General features: G+C 43.6%; 2 protein-coding genes across 2 annotated transcripts in view; both read right to left on the bottom strand.

Annotated features, from left to right (window-relative positions):
- Positions 1–1,701: 1,701 nt before the first annotated feature.
- On the bottom strand, positions 1,702–6,037 carry lamp5 (lysosomal associated membrane protein family member 5). The gene is made up of 6 exons (XM_070849817.1): positions 5,986–6,037; positions 5,224–5,402; positions 4,586–4,717; positions 4,096–4,192; positions 3,293–3,481; positions 1,702–1,877 (listed from the first exon to the last, which is right to left on the bottom strand). The coding sequence occupies exons 1-6, from the start codon at positions 6,035–6,037 to the stop codon at positions 1,702–1,704; spliced, it is 825 nt and encodes a 274-aa protein (XP_070705918.1).
- Positions 6,038–9,760: 3,723 nt separating this feature from the next.
- The window catches only part of LOC139217519 (1-phosphatidylinositol 4,5-bisphosphate phosphodiesterase beta-4-like), a 62,661-nt gene continuing 52,737 nt past the window's right edge, over positions 9,761–19,684 (bottom strand). Inside the window, exons 28-40 of the mRNA XM_070848844.1 lie at positions 18,570–18,774; positions 17,651–17,739; positions 17,287–17,443; positions 17,141–17,190; positions 16,272–16,337; positions 15,566–15,681; positions 15,099–15,174; positions 14,771–14,946; positions 14,460–14,561; positions 14,283–14,340; positions 13,895–13,981; positions 13,340–13,376; positions 9,761–12,679 (exon numbers count right to left, since the gene is read on the bottom strand). Coding sequence (XP_070704945.1) covers positions 12,603–12,679; positions 13,340–13,376; positions 13,895–13,981; positions 14,283–14,340; positions 14,460–14,561; positions 14,771–14,946; positions 15,099–15,174; positions 15,566–15,681; positions 16,272–16,337; positions 17,141–17,190; positions 17,287–17,443; positions 17,651–17,739; positions 18,570–18,774 — 1,296 coding nt within the window. The 3' untranslated portion in view covers positions 9,761–12,602. The remainder of the gene's footprint in view (positions 12,680–13,339; positions 13,377–13,894; positions 13,982–14,282; positions 14,341–14,459; positions 14,562–14,770; positions 14,947–15,098; positions 15,175–15,565; positions 15,682–16,271; positions 16,338–17,140; positions 17,191–17,286; positions 17,444–17,650; positions 17,740–18,569; positions 18,775–19,684) is intronic.

Here is a 19,684-nt window from a genome sequence, read left to right as displayed (position 1 = left end):
GTCATTTTTAAACTTTTTTGGGAAAAAAGTAGCATTTTGAGTTGTGTGGAAAGCACTCAGTATGTAGGTTATAGTTAGATTCACGTAGTGGAGAACATAAGCCACTCATGCTGTGTAACAATCTACAGTCCTGAGAGTACTGACCAAAATGTTAGCCTGGTGGAAAAAAATGTATATCTCACATTACACACAGTCCTGAAACTATCTCCTCTGTTTCCTGTGCTTGGTCTGATTTTAACATGACAATTTTAGTGAAATAGATCAGAAAAAGTTAGAATGGACGCCTCAGGTCTTGAGTTACCTCCAAGATCATTTCTAACCACTGGTCTGAGTGGAAAAACTGCATCAAGGGCTTTGACTTTGATGTGCTGCGACTGAGGATGATGTATGACGTCCACGCCGCTGAAACAAATAGGCGAGGCTGACACAAATGCTCTATTTATTTTCAATTAGACGCGTTCATATTGCATTTCCTTCGGAGGGCCAGAGTCAGACGACAAAATCAATACCTCATCCCTGCAGCTTCTCCTCTGACAGGAGTATCAGTCACCTTTTTACAGTCCCTCTGTTTCATTTTAACACTGAAGTCTTGTTTGATTTTTTTTGAAGAATGTATAGGAAAGAAATTGATTTTTTTATTAGTTTTGAGGGGTTGGGAGTACTGTCATGATGTGATAAATAATAGAAATAACTTCAGAGGTGTAGAGATGATTCCAGCAATTTATTTCAATGAACAGAAGAATACTACACAAGGTTGCATCAGCAGAGGTTTATGCATAGACTTTGATTCTGAAAATATTATACACATATTTTTTTGTTATTTGATAACCTCTCTGCATGTTCAGACACTCATATGGCATTCTGATAAATTCTTCACTGTTTTGTACAGAGTATTTGTCTGATGTTTATGTATTTCTTCCTTCCTTTTTTTTTTTGATATGTTCCATACATCGGTGTGGAGAAAAGATTTGTCGAAGTCAAAGCAAAAACATCGCAACTCTGAATGCCACTGCACTGCACACACCACAAGACTTGTCCACTGTGACACACTATGGCTGCATTCAAACATGAAATAAAAGGGATTCTTGAACCGAAAAACGTTTTAAAGTTTAGCAAATACAGAACCGACAATAGGTGTTGAAATAATTTAGCAGCAGTTTTCGAGAGAGAGGAGAAGACAACAAACAGTTGGCAAAGGACAGCAGAAGCTCTGGCAATTTGTCACATTTCTTTCAAAGAGAAGTTGGATAAAAATAGCTGAAGTGATAAACTAGGTCCCAGTGATGTTGTTGGAAAAAAGAAGGGTAAACTGTAACCTCAAAGTGGTGATTTACAGATGACAAACAACCACCAATCTGAACAAAAATCAACTATTTTCATAAAAGCATAAATTTGTTTTTATTTCCATTAAAATTCTACTTATTGAAATGCAGACTATGACTTTGACACTTAGATTCAATGCAGCAGCTCGGTAAAGTAGATTTTGGTGGGTTTACCCTCCAACTACATCCATGCTAGGCCCCTAGCTGTCCCATTCACTTCCACAGGGCCCACAGAACAGGCTGCACACACTTCTCTGTCAGGATTCAGTCCATCATATGGCACTTCCCTCTGCGGTGTTCGGCCTGGGACGTCCAGGAGACAAGTCTCTTATTAGGTTAGCTTTGGAGAGAGCTGAGGGAGCCGCCGCAGGGCTGCTGACTACATGTTCTTGTACATGGAGCGATCTCTGGGGAGCTGGGGCTGGCTCGCCGTCAGCTTCAGGTGGAAGTGGTAGACCGTGAGCGTGATGACGATGATGAGGGCCAAAATGAAGCCCAGAATGAGGGGGAGGGTCTCCTCCAGGCGCTCCCGCTGGTCGGTGATGCACTTGTAGGCTGTGAAGAGTGGAATAATGACCACAGTCAGCATTCTGCAGTGACTGAATACGACTGACTTGGATGGTGTGTAGATTAATTCACAAATCAGTGTTGTCTGTTGTCTCGCGTTCAGTATTTTATAGCATCGTGATTTTATGATCATGTCATGTCATTCCAATTATTTTAATTGTTCAATCTGATCTTAATCTTTTACTTGGAATTTTCTTAAAGCCCAAGATGGCGTCTTCAGATTTCTTGTTTTGTTCAACCAGGCGTCACAATCCAAACATGTTTAGCAAATGAGAACCGGTGACTTGGGGGGCAAAACATTTCTTACATGATGAAGTGATTATCAGAATAGTTGCAGAATCATTTTCTGTCAATTTACTTGATTAATCAATCATTTCATGTCTAATTAAATGGTTCCAGTCAAATTAAAGGAATTGTTAAGGTTTTTGTGCAACAGATCAATTTGTTTTATCATTTTGTGGGGGGGGGGGGGGTTTAAGTTCAGTCATATGACTCAGCCCTGCAGTCTTAGTATGAACCACACACTCGGCAGGCATCAGTATGGGCCGACCTTATGTGTACATGAGGTGAATGTGTACCTTGAGGAGTGTGTGTGTGTGTGTGTGTGTGTGGTGCATATGGTTGAGCAGTATGTGTGTACATGTTTGCACAGAAGCAACTGTTCCTGAGTTGTTTTTTTCTTCACTAAAGATGCTTCTTCCAGTAACACAATCAGTCACATGCAGTTTTTTCTCCTCTTTTGTGCCCATTTAAATGCATGCTAGTATGCACACACATCTTTTCAGACATGGGTGTCTTGAAGACTCTGGCTGCACAGTATGTGTATGTAGTATAAAGTTGAAGGTGTTTCTCCCTGTGGACAGCAGTAATGCACACTAGGAAGAAGGCAGTGAAGCATAGCACAGCCTAGTTTACAGCAGCTCAGAGCAAATGATTCTTCCAAGGTGATTGGCTTCAGAGGACGGCCAGGAACGTTGAGTATGTCTATAAAAGCTGCATTGAGGGCAAGAATATAACTGCACTCATAAAGTCCTAATGACCCCCCCCCCCCCTTATCTTTGCGTCTCTTTCGTCTTTCTTGCATCCCCACCCCCTCTTTTTCTCATTTTACCCTGTGACTCTCTCTCTCTCTCTCTCTCTCTCTCTGCAGCCCTATGTTCTCCTCACACTGCAGCAATAACCCCCCAGAGGTGTGTGTGTGTGTGTGTGTGTGTGTGAGTGAGAGAGTCAGAGAGAGGGATAGATGTAAAGTTGAAACACCTTCACCCCCAGCATTCCTCTTCATGATCATCATCTCTGTTTTTTCTAATGTGTATCTCAAACGGATGCAGCATGTGGCAAAGGTTGACTTTCGTCTTGTGGCGGCGTTTGTCAAAAAGGTTTTGGAGACGGTCAGGTCTTACGTTCACTGAACATGAAGTCGGAGGCGATGTCGAAGGGTTGGATCTGGATGTCGTACATGGAGACGGTGACGCCCTTCTGGTGGTCGCTTGAGATGAGGGTGAGAGTCTGCTGTGCTGTGCACACAAAGGAGTGCCCGGCGGGTGTCACCAGGGCCGAGAGGCGGTGGGTGCTGGCTGTGTGCTTCCCAGCTGGAGGGAGAGGATGAGTCATGAATGGGCAGGAAGCTTGGAGGCATTACAATGTAACTTCAAGGTGCTTGTGGTTTATTGGCCAATGTGACAATGAGACTCCTAAAGTTATGATGATTTTCAATATGTAATTTGGGAGGATTCACAGCAACCAAGAGCTAAATAAATAAATAGATAAATTAAATTAAATTAAAATAAAGATATAGAATAATACTAATAATAATACTAATAATAATACTAAAAGAAAACAAAACCTCCAAAAGAAAGTAAAATAAAAACTTCAGGAAATATAATATATTCGTTAGAAACTACATTTGAAGTTGACAATAAAATAATTAAAACATGTTTTAATTCATGAAAGAAGCTGTGTGAGGAGTTTACTGGATGAGACTCTAAACGTATTAATGCACCTCTTTTGTTTTTCACATAGTAAGAATGATGATCCGCGTATTTGTAGGCTAAATCACGGGCCACTGTCTAAAATCTGCATTAATGCCAGTGAACAGTCTTTCCATAAATCCGTGCATGAATCAACCCTCTAATTCCAGCTGAACCAAACGTGGGATGCAGAAGTGCTGAGTGGCTGCTGCGCTCAGGCTCTGCGGGGGACTCACGGTTGTACGCGTTGATGAAGTGCGATGTCTCCGAGGTGTCGTAGACGAACTGGACCTTGCTAATCTTCCACACCTCAATGCCCTTGTCACGAAACTCCTGCAACACACACACGCGAGCGTCAAACTGGGCTTTTCCACTTTATGGAGATGACAGCTTGGCCTGCACCCAAATAAATGTCCTGTTTAGGCTCCTGTCCACTGTTTTTGAATCTGATAACAAGTCATCTTCTTTAACTGAAATATTTCCCTTCATTCAGGACCTCAGTGGCCACAGGGGACATTATTCCACTGCTTGGTAATCGCGTTTAATTCAAGGGGGGGAAAAGGCAAAAACAATGACGTAAACTTTCCTCTTGTTAAATTTCTCAACAAAAATAAGAGCAGCAATATAACAAGCACATTTGTGAATATATGTATGTGATGTATGGCGAAGGGTTGGCGCCTTGATATTCCCTGGAGAGGACTCGGACTGGTTTCCGTTCTCGCCCACCTTAGAGAAGTAGATGCGGAGGGTGTAGGCGTTGTTCTTCCAGGTTATGTGGATCTCTGACTCCGTGCTCCCACATTTCCCCTCGATTTCTGCTCCGCGGGGCAGCGTGAAGGACGCCTGCTCGGTGATCAGCTGCAATAAGACAAAAAAAAAAAGTTGACTGACAGATTTTACGCACGAGTTTACAGTGTGAGCAAATATCCAGAAAGCAAGCAGGGTTATTTGACCGAGTTGTTCTCACAAGCAGAAACAAAGGAATTCAATCTGATATCAATGATAAAAAGTTTGATGTAGAAAAATGTTCCATTTTCCTGTTGATTGATTTAATGGAACATCAACATTTTACGCAGGACTGCGCACTGCAGCAGCTTCCAAATACAATTTTAATGTTCTTCAAATACATTCTCCTTTTTATAATTAGAGCAAAAGCAGTCCATTTAAATAAATGGCGAAATAGTTTGCATGTAAAACATTTCCCCACTGCTGCAGCCACCTTTACGCGCGGAAAACCTCCAGTCTCCTTCACACAAAGCCACAGTTTACATGCAGCCAGTGCATTTCCTTTTTTTTTTTTTTTCCTTCGTGTATTTTTTTCTGAAGAGTCCACATGTATTAAAATGCACAGGGGGATTCCTTACGTCTATTCCGTTGAGCGCGAGCACGTCATATGGCACGAGGAATCTCACTGCGAACTCGACCATCAGACATGTTGTGCCGTTCTCCCGGACCGCGAAGATCGCTTTGTCCGGGTTGTTGGAGAGACCGGACAGGTTCTCCCCCTCCTGCTCCGCCAGCACCACGGACAGCGCCAGCACACCTGAGCACAGGAGGACAGGATGTAGTTAGGGGCTCCTATGTCAACGGGCGGAGGGGAGGGGGGGGGGGGCAGATGGGACACACACACACACACACACACACACACACACACACTAAAACATGCAGAATCAGCAGGAACGTAGTGGGCTCCTCTGAGTTAAGCGGAAGGTCCCCCACATTCTTAGATCGCTGGCATGTCACCTCTGTTTCCCCACGGCAAAGTCAAAACCAGGTTAAAACACTGGGGAGTGAAATCTGCAGTATCAGGGGAGCAACAGCGCGCCACTGGCTGCAGCCTCCACAGCGTCAGGAAGTGACGAGCTGAAACTCCCATCGCGTTTGAGCGACTTTTATATTCACGAGAGCAGCAAATAACAGGTGAAATATGCAACTCGGTGTGAGAGCACACATGCACATGACATGCCCAAACACGCGCAGAAGGTGCACGCGCATGTACGCGCACACACACACACACACACACACACACACACACACACACACACACGTACACACAGTCACTGCAGTGAGGAGTCACGACAACGACGCACACATACACACACACACACACACACACACGCTCTTACCGAGCAGCAGAAGTCGGGTGCTCTCCGTGGTGCTGAAGCCGGATCGTCCCATAGCTATCAGCTTCCCCAGCACTGAAAAAAAGGGGCTGACTGACTGGGAAGCCTGTGCTGAACCCACGAAAAGAAAGAGAAGAGAGAGGGGGGGGGGGGAGGCGGGAGAGAAAAAAAGGGGGAGAGAGAGAGAGAGAGAGAGGGGGGAGGGATGCCTCCACTCAGCGCCCAGAAGTCACGCTCAGATCATCCTGAATGCAGCAAAAAAAAAAAAAACCGTCTCCAGGTTGGACGTGAGATCCGGTTTGCAGAGCTGAAGCAGCTCCGAGGAGTTCTGGCTGTCCAACCCGACCTCCCTCTCCAAGGTTTAACCGAGTGACAGCCGCAGGACTGAGCTCCTCCTGCGCATTATTAACATCAGGAATAACGACTCCTTTTTTAAAAGTAAAAGTCCGTAAGTCCGTCAGCTGAATTAGTCTCTCGTCAGAAAGGACTCAGCTTGCAGCCTCCGTTACTCCCGCAGTGCTGTAGCCTCCATCTCTGTGGCAGCAGCTGTAGGTTGGGCTGAAATGATGAATGTCTGGAGGAAAACGCCGATAACACCCCCTCCCTCCCTCTCTCCCTCTAACTCCACTTCTGCAAGGTTGCAGCTGAGAGTTGGCCAGACTGAGTGCTGCTGCAGAAAAAAAATCACTTCAAATCTTTTTAATGTTTTCCTCGATGGAGCGAGATTTTTGCAGCATATACGAATGAACTATTGTGGTTTGGTAATGATGAGAGATGTTGAATCCTTTTGTTTCAGAAGTTATAGTGCAAGTGAAGCTGCCACTGCAACCACTAGAGCATCACTTCTCCTTTGCTTTTAGAATCCTAATTTCAAGATAATTACTCGCACATAAATGCAATTTAAGACTAAGCGACTAAATAATTGATAAGCCTGAATTGATAATTCATCTTGATAATTTCATGTGGTCACACATCAGCCAAAAGATGACACACTGACCCTTTTTGAAAATGTAAATGCTGCTCACAATACTGGTTTCTAATTACATGCCTCTCTTTCTTTCACACACACACACACACACACACACTCATCCAACAGAGGACTCATCGTTCATTTCAGATGGGGAGATTTTATTCACTGTTGGCAACCATTACAAGCTGTAACTGAAGATGGCAGACCACCGACGTGCTGAAACGTACAGGTGACAAATTACAGCACAACACGAGGCGATGCTATGGCCCTGTATGTAATTTATGGTTCATTGCACTTCACCCCCTCCACCTTCGATGCAGCCCCCACCCACTTCAAAAGGAGTGGCAAATTCTGCTGAGCACAGGAGCAGCGGTATCCACTGAAACCCCAAGTTGGACATCTCACTCCGTAGCTGCAGTGCCCAGCTGACAGAGGCTGGCATTTACGCACACAGTTTACACAAAGTGCCGTGAACTGCTGTTGGTTTTTCAGCTATTCCGTCGTAGGTAAAACTTTTGCACTTTATGTAGAAAAGCAGATCACCTCTCTGATGTAAGTAGATCAAAAAGTAAAGTGATAGTTTGGAGACTAACGTTGGATAAGTACAAACACCTTTTACGCATGACGCACTGTGGTTTTTAAGAGTTTGGCACTCTGACGTGAAAGTCAAATTCACACTTGACGGAGCTGATGCTATCGATGCTCGGTTTACTGTCCACTTGCGGATGCTTAATGCCCTGAGGGAAAGTTTTAGATCGCGGCATCCTCCCCGAAGACGGCAGCGGATCCTCCTCCGACCCTTTCACGTCCTTTTTAAACTCCGGGGAGGTGAAGCGGCGTAAGAGTTTGCTGCTCAACACCGAGAGAGTCGTGGTCGCGGGTGCGCTAAACTGAGGAGGTTCAGCCTTGCAGGGAGACTCTTCGCGCCTCCTCACGGTTTTGGATTTACGCAGAGGCACCAGCATGCGCTCCGGAGGTGTGGGGCTCAGGATGCTAGTTGGCAGGCTGCATCTTTTCTGATAGTAGCTGTCGTGAAATCTTCGCACACCGAAGTCTAACATTTTTGATCTTTCTGTCCTTTGGTCAGTCTCACTTTTGTTTCCAAGAATAGGAGTCAGTAGGATGCTCAGGGCAGAGGGCGCGCTGGATCTGGGGGCGTTTCTGCTCGGCCGGGGTGAGAAGAAACTAGATTTTTGAGCCTCACAGCGCTGTGTGAGAAGAGGGGGCAGGTGGTCGTCAGAGGTGGGAAACCGTTCCTCGGTTTTAGGATGCTTAGAGTTGGGATAATGGTCGGAAGTCCGAGGAGGAGGTTTGGGGGTCAGGACCCCGGAGAAGACCAGCTCCTGAGGAAACGAGGAGCAGCCGTCATTCTCTCTTTCAAACTCCTCTATGGAGTCCATCGATGGCAACCGACTCTGCTTCATCCGAGGCCTTTGCTGCCAAGTGCAGTTTTGAACCAACAGACACTCTGCATGACTACATGTCTGGAGGACCTCACCTTGGTTCACTAAATGTCCAACTTTTCTGTTACATTTGTCACTTCCATCCCCACGTCCCAGGCTGAGTCGCAGCTGTGCGTTTCCCTGAGCGCCTCCTTCAGCCTCACGGCCGTTCTTGGAGTTATTCGTGAGCGCAAAGATGCACTCTGTGTGGCCGAGAAACTTTGCCACTTCAACGGCTGAGTTGCCAACTTTGTTCTGCCTGTCTATCTGAAGACCCAGCCTCTTGAAAGCTCTCACCAAAAACTCAACCACAGGGGAGTGACCTGCCACTGCGGCGTACATGAGCGCAGTGTTGCCCCAGGCGTCCACAACCTCCGGGTCTGCGTTGTTGCGGACCAGGATCTTCACAGCATCCAGGTAGCCTCTCTCGCAGGCGTGACTGAGCGCCGTGCGCCCGTTGCCGTCCGGACAGTTGACATTGGCTCCCCTCTGCAGCAGAAGCTCCACAAACTTGCACCGAGTCTGACTGTCAGGCAGCAGGATGGAGGAGATGAGGGGGGTCTGTGCGCCTTCTGTTCTGGAGTCCACGATCTCTCCATCCAGCGCGTCCAGAACGAACCTGGCCAGGTGCACTTTATCCTTGGACATCGCCTCCAGGAGGATCTTGGTGCCCGTTTGCTCGCCAGCCTTCCCCTGAGCCCTGAGCATGATTCTGAGATGGGCCAAAACCTTATTGAAGAACTGTCATCACTCTCCAGTGTGGAGCAGGTTTGGAAACCTCTTTCCCCCAAACGACTGCTGACGAACAAACCCATCACCTGTTATATAGTAACAGGGGAAGCCACGGAGTTGCCGGGCAACCCAAACATAATTACCGCGCTTTGTTCGCCTTTCTAATGGAAATACGTCGCTTATAATAAACATTAAGAGCTTCAGCGCGGTGCGGACCTGGGATATGAATTCATTGCGCACTTGTTGAATGTGATTAGACAGCGGTGGTCTTTGTTTGGGCTTTAACTGCGGGGGCGCTGTGTGTGCACGCGCGCTGCGCACTCCCACTGTCAACAATAGATGAGCCCCGCAGACACGGTGTGACCCCACTGGAGACCTTTTCAGTACACAATGATCCGATCTCAGCCAGAAGATGAACAGCCTCTATTGTTGGCTTTAGAATAACGTTTTAATGAGTTAAAGAAAAGATGGATTCTCATAGAAATATCACTTGTGGTGCTGTTAAGGTGCATAATGTCCCTTTTAAGCCACTCCCCAAATGAAATCCAATAAATGGACAGTCAAACATGTTCTGAGAAAACCCAGACTTTTACTTTGAAGAAACACAAATGAGCCACGTGGTTATGTCCCATTTTACACCTGGATTTATTGGTACACATACTATAAAACAGTATTAAAGGAGCTGGATAACAACAGTATTTTCATTGCTTTAAGTTCAACAATACAATATAAATACAAAAACACGCACAGAATGGTTTGTTGACAAGCTACAGTTCAAATAGAAAACAAAGAGGAGATACAGTAGAAACTGAGAAAATCAAATCTGTGATGTTGCTCTGCAAAAATAATCTGCTTTTTTGGACAAGCTAGAGAGCCAAAGATTACATGTAATCACACAACAGAAACATTCAACTAGTGCAAAAAAGCCTCTAACAAACATAATAATCTTAAACTACACATTATATCTAATATATATAATATATATATTCATTTATTTATATATATCTTCATATAAATAACCCCTTAATTTGGCATTTTATCATTCATAAAATAATTTAAACTTCCTAACAGACACTGAGTGGCACATTTGAAAGCGATGGAATAAAATTTAAAAGCACTTTTACTCGTTTATCTCTGCACTAGATATGTGGTGAGAGCTTTATACTGTGTTGTGTGTTGCAGTAAGGGCAGACTGGAGAACAGAAACAAAAAGAACAAACGAAAAAACCCCCAGTGGTTGATAAATGTCTTCTCCCCAACATCCAACAGACTCACTCTATCCCCTGAGCCCTTGTATGACAGAACACAATTAGTCAAAAAGTAAATTAAACTACATACATTCCAGTATATACAAGAACATCCCGTCTACCCTTTACTTGTGTTACAGCAGTGAGTAAAACAACAGAAAAAAATCTTTAAAAAGGCCAAAATACCAGAGGTGTTTTTTTTCCCCGTGTTTTTGTGTGTTTTCATATGATTATGACGGCTTTTGTCATTTTGGTCGATCTGTCAGTGGCCATGCGATGTGAATGCCTGGCATGGTCACGTGTGCACAATTACTACAGTGCCCACAGGATTATTTCTTAAATCACGTCACATTTCTTACTCTGCAGTGGCTTTTTGTCCAGCAGTGTCAGCAGGGCGGCTGCCACCTGTGGTCCCATTAACAGTAACGTTTAGAGGGAACCTGTTTGGGACACAGGCCTGGTCTGAAATCCCTGGTGTGGATGGTGTGGATAGTGCATGCGTGTGTGTGTGTGTGTGTGTGTGTGGCAGCCACGTCACAGGCTTTGTTACAAACCTGTTATAATTACTGAGTCTGATCTCCCCCGACTAAAGGCCAGCAGGGAAATGATGAGGATTACAAGCCAAGGTTGCTAACGTGCAGGCAAGAAGCTATTAAGGGAGCACTTCACTTTAACAAGGCCTTAATGAGTGGGAAACGGACACGATGAGGCGGCTTTGACTTCAGTCCGCCAAAGTTCTTGTCTGATGGTGAAGGGCTGGTCAATTAAAACGATGTATTACAGCTGAATTAATGTGCCGCCAAGGCTGGATTCAATTTGTTACCATTGTACCACAGATTTGGCATACTTTTCACAAGAGCTTCAAGTGGAAACTCTTCAATGTAAAGACCAATTTCAATCTTACTGCTACGTGCCCCCTTTATTATATCCTCCTGTGCCTTATGTATCTGATATCATATTCCTTATTGTGGGGACTCAACAATATCATCACGACACTAAAGGCAAAAAAAACACATTTTGGTTACTATCACTTTAATATTCTCAACTTAATTTGGTTACTGTTAATGTCCTGGTTGACTTTCTGTATTTTGTACACTTCTAAACTTGAGTAAATCATGTAGGTTTCAATCTTTTGCATAGTATACATGATTGTGAGCCCAATATTTGGAGTGTAAACTGTTTGGTGTAAATAAAAATGACTCTGCTTCATGTGTGATAATGTTATTTTCAAGTCAAAGTGAAGCACAACAGTTACAGAATCTCTTGGGTTTTTCCTAGTGATTAAAACTAAATTTGACTGCCACAGTAATCAAAGTGAACATTAATCGATCGTGATCCCTTTATAGTCTTCTGACATTGTAAGATGAGCCTTTTTATAGTGGACCGTAACATTGTTGAACAACAAAAAAGTCAGTAATACGTCTTTGTGAAGCCAGACAACTTGCATTATAGGAATAGGTGACACAGGGGCTTTGCCACTCCATACAGTGTGTGGTTTTTTTTTTTAAATACATTCTTACTGAAATACAGAAAGCCTACAGTAGTGCACTGCTACATTTTCCACATTTTTATGATGGCCTATCACATACAAAGTGCTCAGGACAGGACTGGTGTGTAGCATACAGTGTATTTCACATAGTTTATTCTTTTGTGCTGAATTGTTATTAAATATTATACATATTCTTCTCCCCTCTTCCAAGCGGTCTCTGGAGCAGGTAATTGGGTACAGATTTAAATAAAAGCAGAAACAAACGAGTCAAAAAGGGGAACAGATATCCTCTTCCCGTCAGTGAATGTGTGTTTTTTTTTTTTTTGTGTGTGTGTGTGTGTGTATCCACCAGTAGCTGCAGCTTGTGTTGACTGTAGGATTCAAAGAACGTTGAAGATGATAGAAAATTTAGAACTACATAGACTGGAGGAGGGGATGCGTCTGACTGTGTTCTTCTCCGAGGTAACTTCCCGTCTCTCTAAGTGGTTAAACCCCCGTCAAACAGTGATAAGTGCCAGTGGCTCAGTGGTATAAAGTTAGTGGGTGGGGTAAAGGTGCAGAAACGTGGTGTCGGGGGAGGCCTACTGTGTGTTTGTTTGTGAACATGACGGGCAGGGTTGATGTCTCTGGTTTGTAGAGGACTGTCCGCAGTAGTGTGTTTCTGCACCTGCATGTGTGTGTGTGTGTGTGTGTATATGAGTGCAGGTCTGTGTGTGCGTGTGTCTGCTTGTGTCTCGGTCTCAGTCGCTCACACCACCGTGGCAGGTCTGCGGTCCATCTCCTCCTCCAACTTCACCATCTGCTGCATGTCCTTGGCCTTGAAGGAGACAGAAACATAGTTAGACAAACATACAGACACTACACCAGCCTCCCACTAAAAGCACATGGAACAGCTGCCTCAGATTTAGTCTCTCTCTGATACCTGACTGCTGTCTCTCTCTCATCTGTTGTGTGTAACTCCTTTCATACATTTACAGGTACACATGCTTAGTAGGAGTGATGTGTAACAAAATGTCTGCAGTGGGGGACCGTCACATAATAAGGAAGCAAATGCTTATGAGCTGGAGTGAAAGCACAGTGGGGCAGGTTGGAAGCTGGCTGTTTTTGCTTAGTAATAGCTGGTGAGTCACGGTGATAAATGACTCAAGCTGCTAGTTGGCACAGCTGACACCCCGAGAGCTGCAGACTGAAACTGTGGGAATGGGATTTCACAATACAAAGAAAAATGAATCACTTTCTACCTTCATTTAATCTTGCAGTCTCATCAAAGGCGGGCTTGTCGTGTACTATTTCCCTGCTTTACTCTGCGGTGATTCACTTCTAGAGTGCTCATTAAAACGGTCATTTTAATGGCAGGAAAATACAGATTGTAACAGGCTCAGCAGAACACTGAGGGGTTGAAGGGAAAGGGATGGAGGGAAACTCTGACAGAAAGGTGGTATCGGAGACAGAGGCTGAGTGAGATGGAGATGCCTACCTTGAACCTGTTTGTTTGCATGGTGTGATTTCAAAAGCTGTGCCGGAAGAAGCAAATTATATTAAAACCAAATGAATATGTGCATACATGTAAAACATGTACAGGTAACACAGAGTGTGACAGATGGAAAATTAAAACAGAAAGATGGAGACATGAGACCTTCATAAGCAAAGTACACCGTCATGCTTGAGTACAGAGCTATGTTACTGGAGACTCTGATTCCTTTAATATGGACTATTTATTTATTTTTATATGTGACCAGCATTGTTGTTTGTCTTTTGAGTCCTTTGAGGTAATTATGATGCCAGCCACGTGGAACACTTCCTGCAAAACTAATTTGAGTTTTCATCACAAACGATACAAACTGCAGCCATTATCTCTGGAAGAAATCAGCCAGAGAGCTGCACTAGTCCCCAGTCTTGAGTTTCATTTAAACGTAAAAAGCTGGTGGAGCACAGAGGACCATAAACTGAGAGATGTCCCGATTTTTGCTGGAAGTGGATCTAATAAATGCTCGGCATTTCCACATTTCTGTGCTTTTATTTAGGGTTGTACCTGCTCATTGAACTTCTCCAGTTTCTCCAACTGTTCTCTCTGGTTTTTCTCTAGCTGCTCCATCTCCTTCTGATGCTTCATGGCCAGCTGCAGACACACAGGGGACAAAGACAGTCAGTTTAGATTATTGTTTGGAGCACTATCGTTAAGAAAGAAACATGTTTATGTATAATATAAAAAAACAAAGAGATTGAAAGATTAGATGTGTTACGTTGTCTGACACTGACATGCTTTTCTGTAGAAAGTGGGAATGTTTCCTTGTGTTTATATTGTAAAATGTAACTACTGAAGTAGCCTCAGATATCCAGTGTGTCTCTGGTTTATTGTTCAACTAAATATTTTTCTACTAAATTTTTATAAAGAAAAAAGTAGAATGTAAACAACCTACCCTCTTCCTCTCATCCAGGAACTTCTTGGTGTTGCTGCTGTTTAACTCTCTCACTCTCCTAAACAGCAAAAAGAGAGCAGGACCATGGTGTCACCATCACAACATGACAGTTTAACAGCCAGGCCAACTTACTGCTGAATGATTACAAGATAATAGATGCAGTACATGTGGACCCACCTCTCTCTCTCTGCCTTGTTTTTTATGGACTTGTCCTGGCTGATGGCTTTACTGTTTTCCATGGACATCTTGGCCTGGTTGGCGCGCATCTCTTTGCTCTGCCTAAAAGTGTGGAACAAGAATCCAGATGTACTGTAAGGAAACTTGATCACAACCAGCATTTACAAGCTGCAAGTGACAGTCAGACAACTGGAGCTTCAGTTTAGTGATTCATAGAGTTGCTGTCCCTTCAGGTCTGGTCACCTTCAGTAAATGGGTGTATACACATGCGTCTGATTGTGTGTGTGTGAGTGTGAGTGAGAGCCTCTCACCGGTCGTGGATGAGTTTAAGCTGCATGGTCTGCTGCTCCTGGACAGTGGCCAGGAGTTTCTTGAGGTGTTCACACTGCTGTGTGACGTGGCTGTCCTTCATCTCCTGCTCCTCGATGCTGTGACTACTGATCAGCTCTGACCACTCTTTAGTGTGCTGTGCTGTGATGTCCTTCACCTGCGCACGCACGCACGCACGCACACACACACACACACACACACACACGTACGTCACAGGTACACACGTCAGTCAATTCTCCACAGCTGAGGTCATCCTCACAGCTCATAACTTAGTGGGAGCTGGTTTTGGGGTATGAAGTTTTGTGTTACCTTGACTTTGTGATCTGCAATCAGTGTTTGGATCTTGTCCTCTGTCTCCTTCTTCAGCTCTTGACAGTTATTTTCCCTGTGAGGAAACACATACATAAGTGGTGATTTAAGACTGAAGGAAGGAAGTCAATGGGTTGTGAGTTATTTTTTAATTGGCCTGTCTTACTGCTCCCAAACTAAGTTCCCTCCCAGTTTTCCCAAAGCGTGTGTAAAAGTTGCGTCATTGGAAGTATAATTGTGTTTCTGACACTGTAGGTGGTTTCTCCATGTTACCAAAGTGGCTACTTCAAACACAGTTCCCATTGTTTTTAGTGTATCACTGAGGATGGAAGCTGACTTTAGCAGACCGTATCTCTGAACCGGTGCTAGGACACAGCAGTCAGTACATTGTGCTTGTGGAATTTTTTTCCCCCTAATTTTTTCTACAGAATGTTGAACACGTTTGTCTCTTTGTCTTCCGCGCTTACCCTCGTTTCTTGATGGCTTTCTCTAGTAGTTTCTCAACGGTTGTCTTTTCCTTATCATGCTGAGACACCATCTTGTCCACCTGAGTGCAGTGGGCTTTCTGCATTGTATTTTGATCCTGTTGGGGGGAAAAAAAACATCTCATAAGTATTTGTTTATACTGTGGAAATGCAATTTTAAATGTTTCAACCTCCTCCATGAGCATTTATTCGAAGTAGGTTTTGAAATCATAGCAGCAGTAATATGTACCACAGGCTATTTTAAAGGCATTCATATCTTGTAGCAGCAGTTGTCTTTATTCAATCAACAGATGGGTCTAAATGGTAATATTATACATGTCACACAATAGGACTGTGATAATTAATCAGCCACTATTATGAGCCAGCACCCACCATAGTCTCCATGGTAAGCTCTGGTCAAAGGAAACAACTTTAGCAAGTCTAATTTTTTTCAAAACATTAATTATGTGGCTGCATCGATGTGGGTTTGTAATAGACACATTGTGTATTTCTCTGTGTGTCGATGTGTGTGTGTGTGTGTGTTTGCAGGTGAACACAGTGATGAAGCAGTGGTGAGCAGAAGATGAAAGGTGGAGCCAGCCCCCCTCGCTCTGCGTCTGTCCCTCTGAGCATCAATGACCCTGTCCAGAATAAGCAGCAGCCTGTTTGCATAACCAGCAGACAGGCTGGCACTAAAACAATCACCCACCTTTGAATGTTTCTTCTTTAAAGTGTTGAGCTCCTTCTGTTGCTTTTTAATCAATTTAAGGTAAGTCTGCAGAAGGAGAGAAGTGTATTTATTCATCTTGTACAGATCATGTTAGAAATAGACTTTAAATATACCAGAATAGGGCAGCATAATAGCAGGGTATGAACATATTCTGGTAGTATGTATGTAGCATAGCAGTTGTGTCTACGAGGTCTTTAATGAACAAAAAATAGAAGGCTCTTATATTAGGCAATATTAGGTACTGATAATTATTACAATTTAGCTGTAGTCCTTATGTAACGATGCATACATTCTGTTATTTACTAATTCAAACACTATTGTAGTAGTAAGGTATGGTCACATGACACTCCATCCTTCAAATATTCACCATATTTACTAACCACCTGTAATGAAGCCAGAGTTTAGAGTAGAAACACTGACGCACTGTGTTTGGGAAAGGAGAAGTTGTTGTTCTAGTGTGTTTTATCACAATATTTACTCCATTATTAGACTACAAACTGCAGGTTGCTCTCACACAGGGTTTATAGTGTGTGATCAGTATTTATTATCTGCGTTAGAAACGTGACTTTGCTTCCTTTTTCGAGGGCAGAGTGCAGTTAAATTTCTTTGAACAGTAATATAATGTGACCGTGCCTTTTTGTTGCAGTTTCATGACTACATTACATCAGTTTAATCATTTAGCAATAATTCTAATAAATAAATATCTAATCATCTCGTGTGCTTTGTAAATATTTATAGTTGTAACTTTGCTGTATGTAGATGATAAACTATTGCCTTTTTATCATTTAATATCCCTTACAGACTGAGCTGTAGGAGCCTTGTTCAGAGTGAGGAAATAAGTTACTAACCTTCATTTGTTTTAAGTCATCAATGCTGACATTAGGCACAAGTGCAGTATCTGAAACAGCAGAGAACAGTGTAGTTAAATTCTGTGTCCACACAGTGTAATTATGTATGTATTCTAAAATAGTGAGTGTTTTGAGTCTGTATATACCCTTCTTGGTTTCTGCTGTGTTATTTTGGGCGGAATTGGAGGTCTGGGCCATGTCTGAGCTGGCCTGCGGTGTCACACTGGCCTTCACAGTGTCTCCTTTACCCTTTCCCTTCTTGTCGTTCTTTGAGCTTCCACTGGGAACATCTGCGATGTCGTTCTATATGAGGGAAAATAATTAATTTAGGCTGTAAGAGACATTGTTTTTATTGAATGACTGCAGTAATAAGTAAGGAAAGTACGGAATGAGTTAATGCCGTTTGCATCCAGTCAATCGTTTCTACAAACCAGTATGGAGCTCAGCTTTACTGTGAACTCAACCTGAAGCTTAGGGTGTGTGTGTGTGTGTGTGTGTGTGTGTGTGTACCGTGTCAATCCCCAACGCCTTCATCTGGTCAGCTCTTTTTTCTGCAATGGTCAAAAATTTCTTTGGGTCCGATAGGGCATCCACAATTGCTGAAACACACAAAGTGATTTGTTAGTGTGGTAAAGGGAAAAGACAGGATTCACTGATAAAACCTTGTGGGTTTAAGGATTTTACTTTGCCAAGTGCATAATGAGCAGACTCCAAACTTACCAAAATGAAGGTTAATAATTTCATAATAACAATAAAATCCGAGATAATTCTCTGAGGAGCTATCTCAGGTGGTTAACATAGTATTTCCTTTGACTATTGTAACCAATATGTTTTTCATAAAACAGAAACCCAGTAAATCTGCACACACACAGATCTACAGAATTATCACAAATGCTATCATCATCCTCCCACACGATGAACTACGGCCTCATCAAAAGTACACTAGTGAAGACAGGGGTACTATTTTACTTGTTTGAATAAGAGTTTCTTAAGGAAAGGACTTATTTTGAGCTCTTCGTGCTGTGCTGTGGTTCTGGCAGCAGATCTTATAGAACAAAGCTAATGGTTACAGTGCAAGCCCCTTGGCTTTATTTAATGACAACTCCAAATGTCCTGCTCATTTGTATGCCTCTGCCTGTTTTTAAACTGTCTTTTACTGCAGTTTCACTGTCATCAACATTTGCACCATGCCATTACTCTGATTGTTCAATCTAACCCAAGGCAGAGAGTAAGTGAGCAGGAGAGAGAGTTGCTTTGCTGTCCTTTTTTTCCCTCTCATCCCTACAGGCTACAGAAGCAACTATCAGCTATGAATAAACTGAGCAGTACAACAAAGTATGTGAGTATGAAATAAACCACAAATTCTGCATTTACACACTGAAGACCATAAAGCAGGATACATAAAGTTTTGTATTAATTGTATATCTACCTCCGAAGCCGTCGGGCACGTAGGTCTTGAGGATTATTTGGCAGAAGATGGTGGGCAACGACAGGGGCTTGTTGCCCTCGTTCCTCAGCGAGATGTGACGGTAGCCAGCCTGCAGGCCGTCCAGAGGCAGGATGCGCTGGCCAATCAGCTTGTTGTTGTCATCGTAAACTGCGATGCGCAGTACTGCCAGGTCTGGTAAGATCACCTAGGAGGGAGGGACGACGGCAAATGCAGGGTGGGAGGGAGAAGGAGCCAGAAAAAAAATACGGAAAATGAGACGGAAAATAAAAGTCACAGTTAGGAGTCGGTCATCAGCCCCGTGGGAAGTCTACTTAACTCTTTCTGGTATGAAAAAAGGTAAACGACAAACTATTTCGCAGCCATTGCAGTAAAATGGTCTCTCTTGTAGGCTAAAGCAGAAACAGCATTTTTAAGAGGGAAGGTCAAGGATGAAACTGCAGGGGACACTATCAGGGGACGGTCACAGTGCGATACAGGAAAATGGCTTGATAGTGCACAAACACACAGCATATCTTACTCCTGACAAGGCCATCTCCACAGCTCGTACGCATACACAGGGAATAGAATATATCTTAAATGCAAGTGTGTGTGTGACTTGTGTCTGTGGATGAGCTCATGTGTGCACACCCTTGGGGAAAAAAAAAAGTCTTCACTGGCCTTGTGTGTGAAGATACGTGAATGGAGAGAGGAGGATGATTAATACCTCGACGAAGGGGAAGGTAAAAGATAAGACAGGAGAATACTCACTAGAGATGAATGAGTGGAAGCACCTGCGTGTGTGTGTGTGTGTGTGTGTGTGTGCGTGCTTACGCAAATGTAGCCTTGCTGATGTACTGTCTGTGAGTGCTGCTGGTGTGTATTGTTCGCTCTGAGTCATCTTGACAGCACTGTGTTATGCCTACATGCAAAAGGTGTGGCAGTATTTGAGGGCATTTGTGTCTGCGTGTGCATCTGAGTGTATGTGTCAGAAATGAATCTTGCCAGCAGCTCTGCTTGTGATGCCCCTCTTTGATAGCACTGTGTAAGTTTGTGTGTGTATGTGTGTGTGAGCAGAGCAGCACTGCGGCAGGCTGTGATTGATGGTGTGTGTTAGG

The sequence above is a fragment of the Pempheris klunzingeri genome, chromosome 18 (genome assembly GCF_042242105.1).
Source record: "Pempheris klunzingeri isolate RE-2024b chromosome 18, fPemKlu1.hap1, whole genome shotgun sequence".
Classification (NCBI taxonomy): domain Eukaryota; kingdom Metazoa; phylum Chordata; class Actinopteri; order Acropomatiformes; family Pempheridae; genus Pempheris; species Pempheris klunzingeri.
Note: the sequence above shows the minus strand (reverse complement) of the source record. Positions and strands in the feature narration are given on the sequence as shown.